Below are 18,926 nucleotides of genomic sequence, written 5' to 3' on the forward strand. Positions count from 1 at the left end.
TGTTGAGTAGCGTTTCGAATTTTGCGTGTGGAACGTTTTCTTGCGCAGGATGATGCTGAGCATCCCAACAGCAGCGCCTACATGTTCCGCAAGCTGAGTCACGTGTCCCTGTGCCCAGACTGCTCTGAACATCACTTGTGTCAACCTTCGATTCAGGAAAAAGACGAGATGATGAATGAAGCGCGAGTTCGCATGATCTCTGCTCAAAAGGTAACAATGGTCTCCTTTATGTCTTTGTAATGCGTTGGTGATAAAACAAAGTTCGCTTCAGGTTCACTTCTGGAGGCAATTCGAGAACGGGCTTCTTTTGAGGGAAAGCGTGTCTGCGCTGCAGTCAGCAGCTGATGTGGTCTCTGACAGAGTTGGCCAGTAAGTGACCTTGACGAGATCTGTCTTTGTACGTGCTGCTCAGATTTACCATTCCTCGTTCAAATCGTTAGCTAATTACAGGCTGGAATGCCAAACTAATGCTCGCTTCCGTTATTTCAGGTTCATCACAGTTACGGATCTTAGAAGGAACTGGGAAGTGAGCAGTGTCTACAAGTGGCTGGTATGCACGGAAACACGTATTATCACACACGCACATGTGAACCGAAAGTAGCCGCCGTTCATTAGCCTCGATACTAGCAAGTCATGTGATAGAGAATTAACCTTACCACAGACATTAATCGGATGCACGTATTGCCATCGGCGCGTAACTCACCGAAAATGTCTTACACGTTCCCTTAATAAAGCATTAACCCACGGCACACATTAACACGCTCCAGAAATAACGAATTTCGTATTAACCGAAATACGAATTAACAACCGAAGTCGTGTTACTTGATTAACCGATCGCACGTACGACCCTCCTTTTGACACGTAGCAAGATCACTTCGTGGATCCATGGGTAGAAAAGACAAAGAAAGCCAACAGTCGCCAGTTCGAGAAGATGCCGAAAGAAGCGTGGAGGAAACCGTGCTACCTTGTGGCCCAGCATGCTGTCTTCAACTTCCTCGTTGGTCTCGTGCTCCTGGTGGACATTGCCTGCACAGTGACGGAGTTTGTACTGCGCATGACTGACTGCGAGACCTGCCTCGCCGTCACCATTTTGCGATGGACCAACGTGGGATTTGTTGTCTTTTATATCTTCGAATGCATTTTTGAAGTGAGTGTACATTCGACGGGTAGGGTCAGAGTTCAGACAAAGTCTGGGATGTAGTTCCGTATCGGGACCACTGGCTTTTTTTAAAGAAAAACGAATAAAAACAAAAATCGAACGCTTTTACGTGAAAGATGAAGTAATTAGTAACGAAATTAAACAGGAATGACCCTCGTATATTGCGTAAAACGTATAAAAATTAATTTTTATCGCCGGTTTCTTGATGGCGATCCGCCATCTTGGCTGAGGACCTTACTGACCTAACCCGAGGCGCAGTCTCGACGCCCGCACCGCCTAGTGCGTGCCCGGGGGGGGGGGGGGCGGTAGAGTCACTGTACCGTAAGGCGGCGCCCCCCATAGACCCCCTCCCCCGCAATCTGTAGAACCTAACTTAACCTAACCTCACTAAAGTGAGGTGATTTAGCCCATTTCAACGACCCTACCTTTCGCAAGACGGCAAGTTTCGAATCCGTTAGGCTTAGCATTCTCGTGTTTCTCCTGCGCTAAAAGTGAATCAGATGGGGTTGTTTAAATGCATATAAAAAAACTTCTAGTCCACAGAATTTTATAATTCTTACATTTTTAGATTCAGTATATGATCTTCTTCCACTTCTATGCAATATTTACTTTCCTAACCATTTCACTAATTTTTAAAAACGAGTGGTCCCGATACCGAACTACACCCAAAGTCTGTGTGCGCTTTTCGTACTTGGAAGCTAGTCGGAAGAACCGAAAACGCTATTTCCTCCTCCCCGCAGTTGCTGGCGAAGGGGTTCCGCGTTCACTTCAGAAGCTACTGGAACATTCTAGACTTCATAGTCTTGTGCATCTCGATTGGTTCGGCCGTAGTCGAAATCGAGATGGAGCTGACACACTCCTGGTACTCGGAGTACATAGTGCTTCTAAGGCTCTGCAGGGTGCTCCGTCTTTTGCGAGTCAAGCGAGTGCTACGAGTGTTCCTGGTATGTTGCTTTGATCATGTCCTGCTCATGTTTTGTAAAGCCTGTGTCATGTGCACTGCGCTTCACATTCATCCCTTACATTTTAGCCCTTGGGCAACAAGCTGGCCGACCTAGTCACGCACAGAGTGAACGTACAGCTCTCTAAAGGATACGACATCGGAAGAGGCTTCATGATGGGTCAGAGTGACGTCAGCAAGATTGTGGACTACATGGTCGACTACCAGCCAATTGCTGAGAAGCTGAAGAAGATCTGCACTGATAGTCGGCTCGAGGTGTGATGCGATTTGTTACTTTGAAATTTCTTCTTTGTATGTTCCCCGAGAGATATAGTGTTTTCTGTGTTGACCAGATTGTACGAGAGCTGGCAACGTTACAAGAAAAATATCCAAAAGTCGCGGTGGCCGTGAAGACAAGGCGCGCCGTCCGACACGTGCTCAACAGTACACGTGCAGAACTGATAGAGCTCAAAGAAGCTGGAATGTTGGACGACGGAGTCTTCCACAAGTTAATGGAGGTACGTCACTGCATAGCGGCTCGGGACGAAGCCAACGACAGCACAATGTCGTATTAACAAATCTCTAATTAACAGCAACCCAATGTTCCATGTCTGCCGGAGACACGACGGCAGCGGTGTAACACGACACGTACTGTCCGAATAGATTGCGCCGTGGAGTGTTAATGTTGCAATGTCGCATTAACGCGCGTTCTAAGTAGCAGCGGTTCACGATGGGCAAGGTATTGAAGACACAATGACAGCGATGTTAACATGGCCCCTATCGTTGAAACACCAAGCTATCTAAAACACAGCTTCAAGAAACGACTAATTAACGCAAGTATTTTGCCGTAGGTCATTGAAGAAAAGATGATGCGGCTCCACAGTGCACCGCAGAGCATTGTGCCTGCGCCACCAACAGAACTTTTGAAGAATGTTGTCTGGATTAAGGAGAACGAGGAGCTGTTCAACTACTTCCAGGCAAATATTGCAAATATTCATTTCACATTGTCTTCGGTGGCTACCCCAGCATGCTAAAGGGAAATTACGTCACGTTCTCATACAGGAAAATGTACAGCTGCAACACTTCGGCGCTGGTTGGTGCTTAGGCAAAGAAGGCGACGAACCAAGTGGAATCTATGTCATTATTTGCGGTGTTATCAAGGTATGCAAAAGAGCCGAAGTCAAATCCGAAGCCGTTTTCCAACATAACGGAAATGGTACGTCCTGTGACACACTAGGTAGATGGCGTTGTAACACGAACGGAAGGCGGAAGCCTCCCCAACACCGACTCCTACCATTGGTTCATCAGTGAGGGACATATGCAAGATTTGCTCACCGTAGGAGCGGTTCTCGGAGAACTTGGGGTTCTGACAAAGAAACCCAGGGAGACTAGAGCAACTTGTGATACGGACGTTAGGGTACGTCGCACATTGTGCAAGAATGACTTTCATATAATTTCAATGCAACAAACGCGTGCGCAGGCGTTCCACATCCCACAGCAGGTTATGTTGGACGCCATTGAGAAGTTCCATCAGCATCCGTCGTTGGAGTACAAACTCTGGCGAAGCTGCGCTCTCAAGGTTGCCAGGGGTGTACTCAGCCTCGAACCTAAATACGAGGCAAGTATCGTCTTTATTACAACCTAGCGTGGGTACTAATGTTGAACTGAACCGTCAACCTGCTGCCCAGTGTTTTCCAACACGGAGGACTAAGTTAACACGTATCTTGTCGCATTCAGTACCATCCTTTATTATGGTTTATGTTAGTTCGTTAATTCGCATTCCGGTTAATTAGCGTAACTATCGACCCCGGGGAACACCATAACACAGCAGCCATATAATATGCAATATGACGATGACACATAAGAACACGCAACGAAACTAAGTCGAATTAACAGCTAGCCAGATCCAGTTTATCACTATAATATTTATACCTTGACCAGTCATTATAGTGGTACGCACGATTATGGTGGTAGTAAAAAAAATATGAAGACGGGGGTCCTACTCGCTTATAGTTAGGCAGAGCCGAAGGTTGCAAAGCATAAGCTATGCACCTGCACTCGCAATATACGAGCATATCTTGTATGGGTGTGTGCTGGAGCGTATGGAGTGCTACCCGATTAGCTGCGTCATCTCCACCAGTACCGACACGGCAAGGGATCCACAAGTGGCACTCACGTGCATAATCCCGTCTCACCATTCATTTCATGTCGTACGCAACTGTATTAATGTCTAATTCGTGTTTGTTACTATAAGTTCCAGTTCATTTGCCTACATTGTGACTTAGGTAATTCGACGGCCGGAAATATCCAGTATATTTCGCTTGACAAATTATGCAGTTGGGATCAGCGTATTAAAACAGTTCAGGAAGTAAATCGAATTAACGAGCCCACATACGTTCCGGACTGAATGGTAGGTAACCCTTCCAATCTTACGCAGAACTGGCCTCCAAGCAAATTGATGATGCACCTAGACCAAGCATTCCTGCCCGACCTCAGCATGGTTAATAGCTACCTGGTGAAACCAACGATGACGGACGTCGTCTTGGTACAAGGCATTGCCACTGATGTCAACAACTCGGACGAGTTCTTCGGTCCTACCTACATACCCAGCACTGTCTACTCTATTACAATCAGGGTATGATCACAATTATTTTACGCCTATAAATGGCTAAGAGATTAAGGTGGTCATGTTCTTCTAGTTCAACATCGCACTTTGTCAAGTGCAAGGGAGCGAATTGCTTCAGTTTCACAGGCTTTCCGCTGATGCCGCGACATTATTTTCCGGCTACGAATGAAAAACAAAGATAAAAAATTTGCAAGATACATGTCACGTATTTCGTATATATCAGGTGATTACACTCTGTTCGATTGGTTCTCGAAAAAAGTTTGGTCGTCATCGTGTTTGATGTCCGCAAGATATTGTAGTCAGGCATGGCCGAACAATATCGTACACACGAAGAACGAATTATTTTTCTTTTCGTCTCCGTTAATTTGAAAAAACAACAACAACAAATCGTTCCTTATGAAGCAAAATAGCATATATTTAGTATACTGCAGTCACACGTATTATTTTGAGTTTTAACGGCATACATTCTCCGACTCCGTGTGATATGACGGCACGTTTTTATTACGGATAATTCGACTGAACGGTTAATTTGACCACGGTATGCAGCCACTGCGTTACCGACTCATTAATTGAACGTAGAAACTCGTCCCTTATCATATCCTATCGTTATGATACAGAAAAACGTGAACAACGACCGCACTATCCTGGTGATAGTCGGCAACGAGAGCTTCACTCCCGATCCCGATGTGGACTGGTCTGGAACAGCGCAGCGCCGGATGAGCGTCATGAACAACTTCGGGCTATGCCTTTTGCATGATGTACGGCGGAGGCAGTCCATCATGCCTGACAGAGAAGACGATGATCCCCGAGCTGTAAGTATTTCGACGTCGATACTCTGAGAGCGATGCTACTATCAGACAACCCAAGTAGATGCGCAGCGGAAGAAGGAATATTCTGTGCTGATCGTTCAGAATCTTCCAGAGGCGTATGCAATACTCGAGAAGACGTGGCGTATGGTTCAGATTGCCGCGTGCAGCACTCAACTAGTTCTGACGTTGCCCCCTTTCGTTGCTCCTCGCCCTAAGGTTGATATAATGAACATGTAGGCGACATCCTTTTAACATATGAACTTGTATTAACGTTAGCGTGTCGATGATGCAACCGTGCCTGCCTTGCAACATGCGATCCGAATGTCTGCAGCTGTCTAATGTTTGCAGATTATATTGTATGGCCCCGGGTTCAAGAGACCCCACAGATAATTAGAATTTAGTCTCCTACATTATTATTCGGTATACTATTAACAATGCGATAAATATCAAACTATCACAAATGCTAGGTTCTGTGTGCATTCGAGCAACACATACAACATATGATCACTTCCACGTGCCCTAATATTAACCATAGTATTGACGAACTCTCTCTACAGCGCTCGTGGTCCGACAACTTCAGAAGAAGATTCCTCTCCAACGCCGACACGACTCTGCCACTTTCGAAACGTCGTACCTCCATGTTCAGCCAGGGCGAAAAATCTGGTGTTGACAACCCCAACTTCGTCACTGAAAGGGGCAGCGAACTCACTGCCGAAGGAAAACCGGTAAGGTTACCATGGGTAGACCTCCTATAAGTTCCTGCGGGCATCAAATATAACGTTTCCTCTAGAAGTCATGGTCGGACCGGTTCCGGGTGCGGTTTGACATGGCACATGGCGGCCACGGTGGACGGCCAGGAGAAAAACGGCGCGGTTCCATGTTCTGCCGCATGGAACGGATTGACAGCTACGGCAACATGAGTGACCAACAGGTGAAATATTTCATTACCTCGAGCTGAGTTGAAAATACTGCGTCTTCTGCACTTTGATGCAGTTGTTCTTTTGTTCTCTCAGGGATCCATAAACCCCAACAACACCGAATATCCTCTGGACGTACGAATAACGTCCTTACGAATACGTACTGCTTGCGACACACTTGTCTGATATATCCAGCCCCCGTAAAAGCGGGTTACCGAACCAAGTTGCTGTGCTACCGTCGCCTTCGCGACACTTCCGTTCCCCTGGTGGCTGCGGGGCTGCGCAGCGCCACCGGACGGGAGAGATGGCGATCCGATAACCGCGCGTCGTCTGCTAGCGCCGAATTCCCATTCCACTCCGCATTCCGAAGAAAGCGCTGCCCCGTCGACACCGTCGACGCATTTGGAGCTAGCAGACGACGCGCAATTATCGGATATCATTCCCGATATCCATGATGGATATCATTCAGATATCCATCGGACGTGCGAATTCGTTGTGACATTATTCGTACATCCAGAGGATATTCGGTGTTGTTGGGGAAGAAGCACTGCGTGTAGTACGTGCACGCAAGGCTCCGGTGGGTATTTACTGCAGTGGGTTGCGAATAACTGTGGATGTTTGCTTCTTTTTTTTAGAATGGTGAAACGAAATCCCAAAAGAGTAACGATTCAAAAGAAGAGGCTGCAGATCCAAAGACGCCCGATTCCCAGGTGCCGGAAATTGTGTTCAGTCACTTCTGAACTCTGTGCCAAGCAGTGTTCGAGCCAGCACCGTAAAGCTGGTGTTGTATCTTGCCAAGAGTTATTGGTGGTGCGACTTCTGAACTCAGTGCCATCTTCTACCAGAGACTGCTCTTTTACAGCGATGATGACGCTGATGAGCCTTTTATGACATTGACGTGGCTACCTCGCGGGTTCACTTGAATAGCTGAGCGAAGCCATGATTGGTCGTACTTGCTGCGTCATTCAGTGACGCGCTTAGCTGCCGGTAGGTGGACCTCGCTATACTGGCTGGCGCAGCTCGCCGAGTTGAAAGTCGGCCGGCTGGCAGCCTACGGCGAATAGCTAGGAAGTAGAGCTTTTGAGGAATGACTGGCACTAACAGAATTTGTACACTTTGTTACATCCTGAATGCGAAATCCGTGCAGGGGCTTTAAGCCTACGTTCGTAGTGTGAAAGGTGATGACCGGCGAAGACCGCATAAATTGGACATCAGCCTTCTGATGACTCTGATAAAATTTAGTGGTCCATCAGCAATGCTACACAACTTGTTTGTATATTTCCATAAACAGCAGCAGCAACTGCGGAAGAACTTTTAACGAGTGATAAACGTGTGCGTCTTCGGGTTCATAGAGAGCTGAAGAGCATTTGTGGACACTCTTGTATAGAATGGAAGAGCAGATCCAATCTGCCAGCCTTCCTGTTTTGTGTTGTATTCGCGACGCGAGACTGTCCGGCGTTGTTTTGCATTTTGTACGTGAGATATGATGTCTCATAAAATGCCCCTTCATCGCTGTACGTGGCCCCTGAAAACTACAATATCTCCGAAGCTACGCTGATCTTGGAACCGTCAGAAAGTGCACGGGGCAGTGTAAAGGTGCAAACCGAGTAGATGACACGCACTACCCCCGTGCAAGGCACAGGCTGTGTTCTATAAAAGGTCAGTCACATTTTCGCTCGTGAAGAATATTGTTCGTAGGTTTATCTGGCATAAATTCCTCACTGTGTGGCAGCGGAAGTCTGTCCGTCAAGAAGTTAACGCGTCACGAGCGAAAATGTGACTGACCTTTTATAGCACACACCCTGTACAAAGTCAAACAAAAAGTATACGCTGTGACATGCATCCCAGTAAAATTTGCAAGGCATAACAGGATCTACCGATAACATTCACGTGTATATCATGAGTCAATGGAGTAGACTTGTGGGAAAAGTTATCCTAGGTTTATTTGTCGTGTCCGCAAGTGTGTGACACAACACTAATTTTGATATTCCGTTTAATAGTACCGTGTGATCAGTTGGCTTTCCATAGTATGGAGTAAAAAAAAGGCCAACTCTTACATCTGACAGTCGTTATCAGCAGTCGAATACGTTTGGAGTTGCTTCGCGTACTCTACGAACTTGAATGAAAGGGCGCGTAGGCCATCCTCAACGGGCTCTGCTCACGTTCCAGGTGCGCACAAGGGACGCAGGAATGACCTGATGGCATGCTGCGCTTCTGGAGTAGGGGTCATGCACCGAACGCTAGGCGGCACCGGTTAATCCACACCTGGAAGTTAATTTCAGTAACCAGCGAAGCGAACTGCTTCGGTTCGTTCCGTGCAGCTGGTATAGAGGGTCTAAAATTCCACAGTGGCCCAGTTAATGGAAGGCGGAACATACAGTTCGTGTGCAGGGCTCCAGAGGTGTAGCGGGGTGTGGCATCGCAAAAAGACATGCTCGTCGGTTTAGGCAGCCCCATGCACATACGGGGCAGCGGTCCCGCTCCTCCCCTGAATACGGGCATTTCAGTAGCAAGATTGTGCCGCTCGTGTTTGGCCGTTCTTAGGAAAACCGAGATGATTTGAAAGCTGCGTCCCTTGGCTAGGCTTGTACGTTCTCCATTTTCTGGTAAAGCGTATGATAACCGTTTTATAAAGCCGGGAAGATGACGATATCCTCGGTAATTGCCGTTTTCCGCAGCAAGATGTGGCAGAAACAAATCAAGACATCATGGCATCATCAAGCGCAACGTACGTGCCTTCTCATATGATGAAACTACGTAGTTTCATCAGACGCAAGACCTCATTGAGCCTTATTGAGGCTTGTGCACATCACGTCACGCGCAACCTTTGAAAGCCTTGGAGCCACGTGACATGGGAAAATATGGGGATGCGTCACAGGCGTCTTACTGCGAGCCCAATGAGGCAGCCAGCGTGTGTTTTTACAATTTCCTCTCGTAACTGCACACATACCGCAACAACCCATGCACAAGCATGCCCTCCTAGTGCGGCTCCAGTGCGGCAGTATGTTTCCGACGTCACGTAACCAAACCTGGCGTCACTGCACAAGCCTCAATGAGGCTCACCATGCAGCGCTCTCGTGAACGAAGCCGCGCACTTCTATTATAGTGCTTCGACTGAGCTATGGGCACAATAGAAAAACGAAAAGACACGAAGCCTCAAAGCCTTCTTGGGGCCTTAGTGTCGTTTTTTTCTGTTTTTCCATAGCTCAGGCTTTCTAGGTATGGATTTCGTCCCCCAGCTTGCCTTCGCGGATGTCTCGTACCTGCACAGAATAGAAACACTTTGTGGACACTGGGTAAAACAGAAGTGATTATACCCAAGTTGAAGGAACGGCATCTATTACCAAACTTGTACAGTAACTTGAGTAGAGTAATTAATTAATTATTTGGTATCTTGCAAATATTTTCAAAGGTCAGTACTTTATAATCTACATCTTTCAATAATTTCTATCCATTTTCCGAGTTACTCAAAAGATATTTCTCTGTGGGTAACACGGAGGTCGAGCGAAAGGTTCTCTTAATTGTCTCGGCAATGCGCTTTCTGCCGTACACATGCTTTAGCATCCGATATATTCGGGACATTCATGTCCCTCTTGGGAAGGGGTAGCGTGCACCGCCTCGGGTTTGGGAGCATGCATGAGGCGATGTGTTGTCCTGAAGGGTATGCGGACCCCTATCCGGTAGGATAGAATACCGTGCAGAAAAGCGGAGCGAGAGAGAGAACGTAAAGTATTAATAACAGCAACAGGCAGTAAATTCTGTCGTCGTTTCTGTACAGCATTCTTTCGCATCTGTAAAGTGCCTGTTGAGTATTGGGAGTGATGTGTTTAAAAAAAAGCTGCGAGATCGACCTATAGGGGGCGACACTGTCACCTTTCTATAGTGTGGATAAGACGCGGGCCCATGTTCGGAGCTGATGGTTCTTTATTTCCGTAATTCTTGTGTATATTCACCGGAAGATCGCTTGTGCCGCGATGGTTACGATACGGTTGGGTTCACCAATGCTCCACCTACTGCACTAAACGCGGCATAAACGTGTAAAAGCAGACGACACGCGTCCACACTACGGTAGTTCATCGTTTCTCCGCAGCGCGCCAGCACCGTTCGATCACGGAGCGAGATTCGCTTATGGTAATTTTTAAAAGTGAACATGTTCGACACATATGTGTCTGCTTGGGCAGGGATCAAGAGGGATGCTGAAGCCCGAACCAAACTAGTACAGAAGGCTTGGCTCCTTTTTTAGTGGTGACAGTGGAATCCAGAGAACAGCACGTTTGGACTTTACTGTTACCCCCGAAGAAGGAGCCAAGTTGGCTCCGAAATGTAGGGACCTGGTCTGTGTACTAGCTTGGTTGGAGCTACAGCATCCCTCTGGATAGTAATTTTGAAACGCAGTAGTTCCTGCGAGCTAATGAAGCGTTTTGAGTATGTCATTTTCAAATTCACGCTCGTCGTATTTCTTTGATAGCGAATTCCAACTGTGACGTCAAAGTATCTTGAAAGTAACGTGTTACTTTTAAGAGTATTTAATACCCTATATTAATTTCAAGAGTCCAGCGGCATATAGCCGCTCGATCGTCGGTTGTTGAAGACTGGGAGGTGGTAGGTTCGAATCCTGTCACCGGCTGTGCTGTCTGAGGTCTTCCCTGGGTTTTCCGAATACTTTCCAGACGAATGTCGGCACACTTCCCCCTGAAGTCGGCCCAGGACGCATACTAACCCCCTGTCCCCCACTCCTTCCTGCTATCCTCTCTCCCTCTGTCCGCTTCTGTACTCCGCTCATAGCCACAGTTGCTTCGCGGCGCTAACACAAAATAAAAAATCGAATAATTTCAAGATTGGATATTTAGTAGCTACCAACTCAGTTACTTTCTTCCCCGGTACTCAGTAACTTAACTGAAATACTTATATAATAATATATATAATAATACTTATATATAATAACTGAGTATCTTATACAAGCCTGAAGCTGAACTATACTTATGAACAACGCACGCCAAACCAGGATGGATATCAATGGAGGTGAGCGCGGATGACATTGACTCTATACGCATCCGCATTGCACCCGCACGTGTGAGATCCGCGACGGCATCCGCAACCGCGCTATAGTTGACATGGGTGGTGAATAGCTCGGTCGGTTGGTCGGTCTCTGCTGCCACGCGCTGCTGCGCTGGCAGCCAGGTCTACAGGCACCGTCCTAGCGTGAGGTGACGACCATCTGCCCGCTGGGACATTCCATCATCGTCGGTCAGGACACATGTAGAGGGACACCACCTCCTCTACATTTGGTGACCCGAGCAACGACCACCATGTTCGGCGTAATTCGGACATTCACCATCCTAAATTTTTCGGCAAACCAGCAGCGAACCACCTTCTAGCAGGCAAGTCGCACCGGGGCCACTGTTCCACCGGGGACCCGCAGAGAGACCACAGCAAGCTCAGTTTACGGCCTCCACCTGCTTCATGACGGTCCTCCCCGGCACTCCTCTGGCGACAACCAGCATCCACGCTCTCGTAACGGTCGCGGTACTGTCGCCCATTCAGCAACGCACTCACTCAGCAACAATCAACGCCTGGCAGCAATCACTCAACTAGCACTCAGCGCACTCAACAAGGGCTCAACGCACTCAACACAATCAGCAGCCACTCAAGCAGTCAAGCACTCAGCACTCACATCTCATCACTGGAACCCGCCCGGATCGCAGCGCTCTTGTTCCCGCCATCCCGCTGCATCAACTGCCACAATCACAAGCCGTGTGTCCAGCCGTCCACCATCCACGAGTCGTCCTCATTCTCCTCTTCATGGATCGACGCGGACCTCAACCGCATGCACCGCTCCGCATCTGAGGGGGGAGGGGGAGTGATGTGGCGGCCCGTGGACGACGACGACGCGCCTCTGCTGCCGCGCGCTACTGCGATTGGCAGCCAGTTCTACCGGCACTGTCCTAGCGTGAGGTCACGACCATCTGGCCGCTGGGACATTCCATCATCGTCGGTCAGGACTCATCTAGAGGGACACCACCTCCTCTACAGATAGATAGATAGATAGATGATAGAGAGATAGACAGACAGACAGATTTATATTGATGAAAGATGAAAGTCACTGAAAAGGTTAGCCAGCTGTAGGACTCGAACCCACATCTTCTGGATTACCGGTCCAGGGCTCTACCAATTGAGCTAAGCTAACACGCCTTCTCAGCGACTTCCAAGGGTGCGTCATCTGAAGGGACAAACCAGCCACTCTCTCTCACTCATCCTCCTTTCACTCTTACATTTTTGCTCACTCATACACACATTCATACGACGGGATCGACGCAAGCGGCAACTGTTGAACAAGAGAGAACTGATGTTATGAGGCTGGAACAAACATATACAAAGCCTCAAATTGCCTAAGAAATGAACGATATGGAACGACGTTAACAACACATCGCTGATTTTACACCCCGGGAATGGGCAGTCTTTACAGACTCCAAATCTGCACTTCAAGCAATTGAAAATTCCGGCATACGAGGCCCATCCGCACCCCTAGTCACAGACGTGTTAATGGCTTACCACACTATCTACGCCGCAGGCCACAGGCTAGTTCTCCAGTGGGTTCCAGCCCATTGTGGTGTCGTGGGGAACGAGCAGGCCGACTACGCCGCAGAAGCAGCACTCTCGTATCGGAAACGGACCCGTATTGTTCTGCTGAGAGGAGACCGCTGTTCAATTCTGCGACGCCTAGTGACACCCCTGGCTTCCCGCCAACGGACAACCGACATTCTTCCCCCCACTATGTTAAACAGAGTTGATCCCACGCTCGCTTTCCGCATGCCACGAAACACCTCTCGTCAAGATGCTGCATTAATCCACCGAATGCGCCTCGATGTGGCCTTTACAGCTCAGTGGCGTTACCGCTTGAGACAAGTTGACTCTCCCACCTGTTGCCACTGTGGTGCTCTTGAGGATCTGGAGCATATTCTTCTTCATTGCCCTCACTACGAACCTTCCCGAACCACACCCTCCGAGTCTCTTCGTCAGCTGGACTCTCGCCCTTTCTCCCTATCGAAATTGCTTGGTCCCTGGCCCAATCCAGCCTAGCAACGCTCTGCGCTCAAAGCTCTTCTGACATTTCTGGACACCATTGGACTTCGATCGTTATTGTGAAGGGGCTCGTTATTTTATTCCCCCCATTCCATCCAGCAATGGGGTAGAGTATCGCCTGTGGCGATGAAACTCCCCATCCTCCAAGGTCGCAAATAAAGTTGTTTGTTTGGAACGACGTTATATTGATTGGGATATTGAGTATACCACACATCTGCGGTCATTGTATTTCTAGGGGGGGAAATCCACACGACGGAAACGTTATGTTAGAAACGTTTTCACTTTCCAGCATGCAAACCACTCAAGAACGTTACGTCATCCACAAAAATCCAGTTGTACACCTGTCACACGGGCAGCCTTCAATGATGATTTAATCCAATTGCCATTGAACATGCACGCAGCGCAGCCAAGCGTGATATGTGTCAACCTGTCAGGGAGCATTGGAACCGATGCTCTTTGAGAAATCAACGTAGAGACTTGGCATAGTTGGTACAGCAGTATGGCTAGTTTCAGTAGTAGCTCTTTGAGAAGATGACACATTACGCGCTAGGTGGCGCTGGGCGCATGCAAGCACCCTAGTGTTCAGTAGTCAACAATCGGGATCACCATCTGTACGTAGGGGGGAGGGAGTAGTAGGTGATAATTTCTTATAATTTACTTTGTTTTATTTTTTATTTGTTTTTTTAGAGGGGGGGGCGAGGTGGCGAATGCTACCTCCCGTTGCAAAAGGAAAAGCCATAATATCCAATCCAATCCAATGGTCATTAGTTTCAATGATCATTGAAGGCTGCCCTTATGACAAGGGTCAGAAACGTTACAGTGGCAACGTAAACGATGTCGCACTTCAGCACCATTTTGGATTTATTGCGTATTCTCAATTTTGGGTCCACCTGGAGGACGCCGATAGGGACATGTCCTGTTTATTTGCGGATCAAAACGCGGATATCAAGAGGTGTGCTCTTTTTTATACGCACATTATCCGCGCGAATTTCCGAACGTTATATTTGTTTGCAAACGAGGACGCAGCGCGGATATCCGCCTGGATCCGCGAGTATATCCGCATCCGCGCAAACCTTAGATATCAGCATTAATGGGCCATACAAAAAAAGAAAAATCTGCTTCCACAATTCTCGGAACTTCGTAGAAAAAAGGCCAAATCACGAAGCATACCGTATCGATAACAAATGACCATCTGTCCTCTTTACGGGATGAGGCCACTGAGTGAGTGAGGAAGAAGAAAAGGAATGGTGTGACCATGTCAGACACAACGACGACGGCGAAGAAGAAATTTCGGGACGTTCTTTCTAGGTGCCGCGTCAAGACCTGATCATGTCATCGCAGGAAAAGCTCGACGACCACGATGAAACGAACCATGACAACATCTTTAACGCAGCGCTTAGTGGCGCTTTCGCCAATTCCGAATTGGCCATCTGTACTGGTTGCGGATACACAGCGCGCCTCGCGGAATCGGATCTCACCTCTGACGTCCTAGAGGACCCACGGGAGCCCGATGTCCTGCCGACTTTCGCCGCAATCGCGCGCATGTTCACGCAGAAAATCCTCAGCGCACCCGGAGGCAACACTGGTTCTGACGTAGAAGGGAGACAAGTCGCGTCCGATTCGGCTGCCTGGGACCGTGTCGTCTGCACCAGGAACATCCGCCTTTCTGGACAATGGAGCGCCATTCATCTTCGTCCGTCGGACATACGCCGGGAGGCCAGCGAGTCCTGCTGCTGGAGTTCCGTTAAATTCAGCTTCAGCGCTGACGTCGTCACCGGTGGGCCAAGTGAAGCCTCTTGTCGCGAGAGCCAGCTTCTCACCGATGACGCTGTGAGAACTGACGAGGAAGACATATTGCCTTCCGGAACTTCAGGCATCGATTGCGAAGATTCGCTTTACAATGTAGAGGCCCCTCGCAAGACGAGTCTTCCAATTACTTTTGGCAAGAATCAGCCAGGGCTCGCGTCTCAGTCTTACCGGCAGACACTGAGGGACATGAGGCTCGGACCTTATGCCCTAGTTTCCATCGCGGAACTATCTCCAAAATGGGCCTCGAGCGAAGGAGCTTGGCGGCGCACGCGTGCGCTGGATTACTTGCACGGACACAGTGGCAAAATGAGTGATAATTTCAACCGCTGAACTATCACTGTGTCAAAGGAGTGCAAAGCAAGTGCATGGCACGCGCTGTCCTCCTGCAAAGTATCAATCGAACAAAAGGGTGGTCGCCTTACATCGATTGTTTGTGTTCTGTGGACATATTAAGCTTTAATCAAATATGAACGCGAGTGCATGGAATCGCAAGAATTACAAATTACTGAGTCGCTACCCCTTGTTTTCTTGCTGTAGAATATGCAAGTAGTCGAGTTGAATTAATAAACTTCGATAACAGCGTATTGAATGCAATTTTTCGATACACGAATGACAGATGTTCCTCGTGTGTTGAACTAATGCGGCATTTGCTTGCAAGAAGTCGATAAATCGGAATTCCCTTGACAAACTTATCTGCCCTCCTGGCCATTGGACACACCGTGTCACTAGGGTTGCCACCAGGCCGGTATTATACCGGCACGGCCGGTTATTTCCTCTCTCTGCCGGTTGCCGGTAGGAAGGTGATACCGGCAGCCTTTTGCCGGTATTTGTGGCTCTATACCTTTCATAGGGGCTTTTACGGGGTTTTCCTTTCAACATTCCACTGCAGCTTGAATAAATCTGGACCACAGATCCAACTCCGTAGTCACCAGTCGTTTTCTTAGTTATTCATTATTACTATAATTGTTGTCTTGAGCCAGTACGCTGGTTCTTTCTCTCTCTCTCTGTATACTATCCACCCCTCACTTACTTTCCCTTTCCCGCGAACATTTCCTCCTTTCCTTCTATTCCACCTCCTCTCCCTCAGCCGGTATTTTTCACTACGAAAGGTGGCAACCCTACGTGTCACCCGTACAAAGGAATCTACATGCATTCAGCTTCCTTGCTCCGTATGCTGAAACGTCGACGAACCGTAGTCCGAAATGTCCGTTGCCCACCTAGCAGTACGGAAATGACATAGTACCCACGGAGATTGCATATGTACTTTTATTATCAATTTCTTATTACTATGATCTCGTGACTCATTCTCCTATAACGTCATCGGAAGTGGCTGTGCTTGGAAGTCGGCCCGCATCCATCGCAGGCACGGTGATTCCCTCCCTGGCAACGTCATCGGGGCTAGGATGCCCAGCGTTTTGGTTGTGCCTCGCACGGGACACGATACCTGGAAATGTAACTGGTCTCAGCTCTCTTCGTGATAAACAACGAGTATTGGCCGAGGCAGACAGGGACGACACGGACACGTATATAAGCTCCAAACCCAGAGTTGTTTGAATTATACCTGTTCCGCAGAGCGCACACGCTGGTAGGACGTCCCCCGACGGAGGCAGCTGGGGTACGTCTTTCATTGCCATTCCCTGGAACATCTGAGGAACTTCTTTATCCCGTTCACACTTGGGTTGTCTCGACCAGTCTCCACTCCATGATAGCAGGACCATAACGTTGTCGTCTCTGAGTGTCACCAAAGTGGAGGCGTCCCTTACTGGGAGTCTGCGTTTCCATCTCCGAGACCTCCCGCACCTTCTCCAGGCCGCGGCCCGTTCTTGTTTCTTGTCCAAAGGAAACATCTGCGAAGATAAAGTTAATGGAATAGCATTATACGTACTAGGCTCCTAGAACTGAACCGAGGGTGCGAATGGAACGGAACCAGGAGAAAGAGGTGCTTGAAGCAAGGATGAACTATCACCGAGTTCCGTGACACTTCATCGAACGCCATTGCGCCAAAAATGGACGTTTCATCGAACGCCAATTCATCGAAACGGTGGCCGCCGCTTTTTCTTGCGGCAACGTGCGAAATACGTAAAAGGCTCTCCTGACCTAACCTTTGGTCAGTCTCCCCAACGTGTGAAATACGTAAGAGGCTCTCCTGACCTAACCTTGCCCAGGCGTTCGACGAAGTGGCGTTCGAAGAGATGGGCGGACACCCTATCACCGGTGCTCCAGTGGTAACGAACTGAATGGCCTTCCTTTCAAAAGCGTTAAAAAAAACTAAAAATGCGGGCTGTTTCGCAATAAAATAATGTAACAAAGTAAGAAATTGAGCTGTTTGGTGAACATTAAATTAAATAATGTCTTCCGAAAAGAAGTTGGTCTCCAATAGGCGTTTCGTCGATCAAGACTCGTGCCCTCTTGTACCTCGTTATTTCCAACGGCAAGAGCGGTGTCGACAAAATAAGTATGCATTTATGGTTCTTTAGAGCATCCCTGCATGTGCGCTAGCAAATCGTAGAATTTCAAAAACACTAAGGGTGAAAAAAAGAACGTATTTTCCAGGTAGAAACTCACGTTGCGTATAGCGGTGGCACGGCGTCTGATTCTTCCTTACATTTTTCATGAGTATCGTATATATCCCGAGCACGGACAAGCCAATCGCCCTCACTCACTGACCATAGATCGCGGCCAGCTTTACAACATTTCCACAGGAATTTCTTTTCAAATAATGGGACTATGGGGAAAAAAAAACTCTGTCTGGCAACATCTCAAAGAAGGCATATCGTTAGAACAGTTTCGTTCGTTTTACTGCAATATGCAAAAAAAAAAGAAAAGATAAGAAAAAACGATTCATGGGAAAACTACTTCCATAACGAAGACCTGAGACTAAGGCTTTCTATCTTTCCTTCTATCTTTTTTATCGAAAAACTACGAATGACATCAATCTCAATGTCCGAGCTAAAAAAAAAAAAGTAATGGTAGTCGCATTGGTAGGATCACTGCAAAAACAATTCAACCTTACCGTTTTGCGTGGTCAGTTCCGATCGTTGGCCGGTTGGTGGTCTCAGTAGGTCAGATAACACGAGACGGCACCGACGGCACGTATATGAGTGATGTAAGGGAGAGGAGGTCCTCAACGTCAGCAGTCAGCCCAGTGGGCCATCCTCCCATTGGTACGAAAATTTTCCCCTTTTCCCTAAACTCCCTACTTCCCTTTCCCTATTCACTTTGCGGCGCTTTGCGATTGCGGAGTGCTGGTAAAGTTGCAACTTGCATTGCTGGAAACTGCTCGGTTCTTATTATTTTTGCTTCCAAGTAGTTTCCGCGCTGTCACAAAACACGGCAAGCCACTGCCTGGAGTCCGGAAGCTTAGCACAGATTCTGGTGCCAAAACAGGAGGGATACGGTTATCGTGAGGAGTTCTTTCCACGGATCTGCAGCAAACTACGGAAAGCAATAAATTTCGAGATTTCGAAGTTATTCCGGTTATGATGACGGAGGTAGCATGGCCTCGAGTTTGGGGTGATGATAAGCGGACGAACAAACAGACGTATAACACAGAACGGGAATCAAACAGCGATGAAGCTTTATT

The 18,926-nt window shown here is 48.0% G+C and overlaps 1 protein-coding gene and 1 long non-coding RNA gene across 6 annotated transcripts in view; one reads left to right on the forward strand and one right to left on the reverse strand.

The window, feature by feature from the left end:
• LOC135397021 (sperm-specific sodium:proton exchanger-like) overlaps positions 1 to 7,968 on the forward strand; it is a 58,288-nt gene extending 50,320 nt beyond the window's left edge. For 4 of the 5 annotated variants that reach the window (XM_064628318.1, XM_064628321.1, XM_064628319.1 and 1 more), the window contains 16 exons: positions 49 to 210; positions 272 to 369; positions 490 to 550; positions 866 to 1,147; positions 1,900 to 2,103; positions 2,190 to 2,375; positions 2,453 to 2,617; positions 2,951 to 3,076; positions 3,162 to 3,260; positions 3,337 to 3,516; positions 3,580 to 3,717; positions 4,537 to 4,734; positions 5,343 to 5,537; positions 6,092 to 6,259; positions 6,325 to 6,465; positions 7,087 to 7,968. In XM_064628318.1, coding sequence (XP_064484388.1) covers positions 49 to 210; positions 272 to 369; positions 490 to 550; positions 866 to 1,147; positions 1,900 to 2,103; positions 2,190 to 2,375; positions 2,453 to 2,617; positions 2,951 to 3,076; positions 3,162 to 3,260; positions 3,337 to 3,516; positions 3,580 to 3,717; positions 4,537 to 4,734; positions 5,343 to 5,537; positions 6,092 to 6,259; positions 6,325 to 6,465; positions 7,087 to 7,191 — 2,508 coding nt within the window. In that variant the 3' untranslated portion in view covers positions 7,192 to 7,968. The remainder of the gene's footprint in view (positions 1 to 48; positions 211 to 271; positions 370 to 489; positions 551 to 865; positions 1,148 to 1,899; positions 2,104 to 2,189; positions 2,376 to 2,452; positions 2,618 to 2,950; positions 3,077 to 3,161; positions 3,261 to 3,336; positions 3,517 to 3,579; positions 3,718 to 4,536; positions 4,735 to 5,342; positions 5,538 to 6,091; positions 6,260 to 6,324; positions 6,466 to 7,086) is intronic. The other variant, XM_064628322.1, reaches the window with a different exon arrangement.
• An 8,631-nt stretch (positions 7,969 to 16,599) lies between these two features.
• LOC135398156 (uncharacterized) lies at positions 16,600 to 18,576 on the reverse strand. The gene is made up of 3 exons (XR_010424009.1): positions 18,357 to 18,576; positions 16,905 to 17,190; positions 16,600 to 16,787 (listed from the first exon to the last, which is right to left on the reverse strand). It is a non-coding gene; the product is annotated as an uncharacterized LOC135398156 (long non-coding RNA).
• Between the last annotated feature and the right edge of the window lie 350 nt (positions 18,577 to 18,926).

This window comes from Ornithodoros turicata, chromosome 6 (genome assembly GCF_037126465.1).
Source record: "Ornithodoros turicata isolate Travis chromosome 6, ASM3712646v1, whole genome shotgun sequence".
NCBI classification, from domain to species: domain Eukaryota; kingdom Metazoa; phylum Arthropoda; class Arachnida; order Ixodida; family Argasidae; genus Ornithodoros; species Ornithodoros turicata.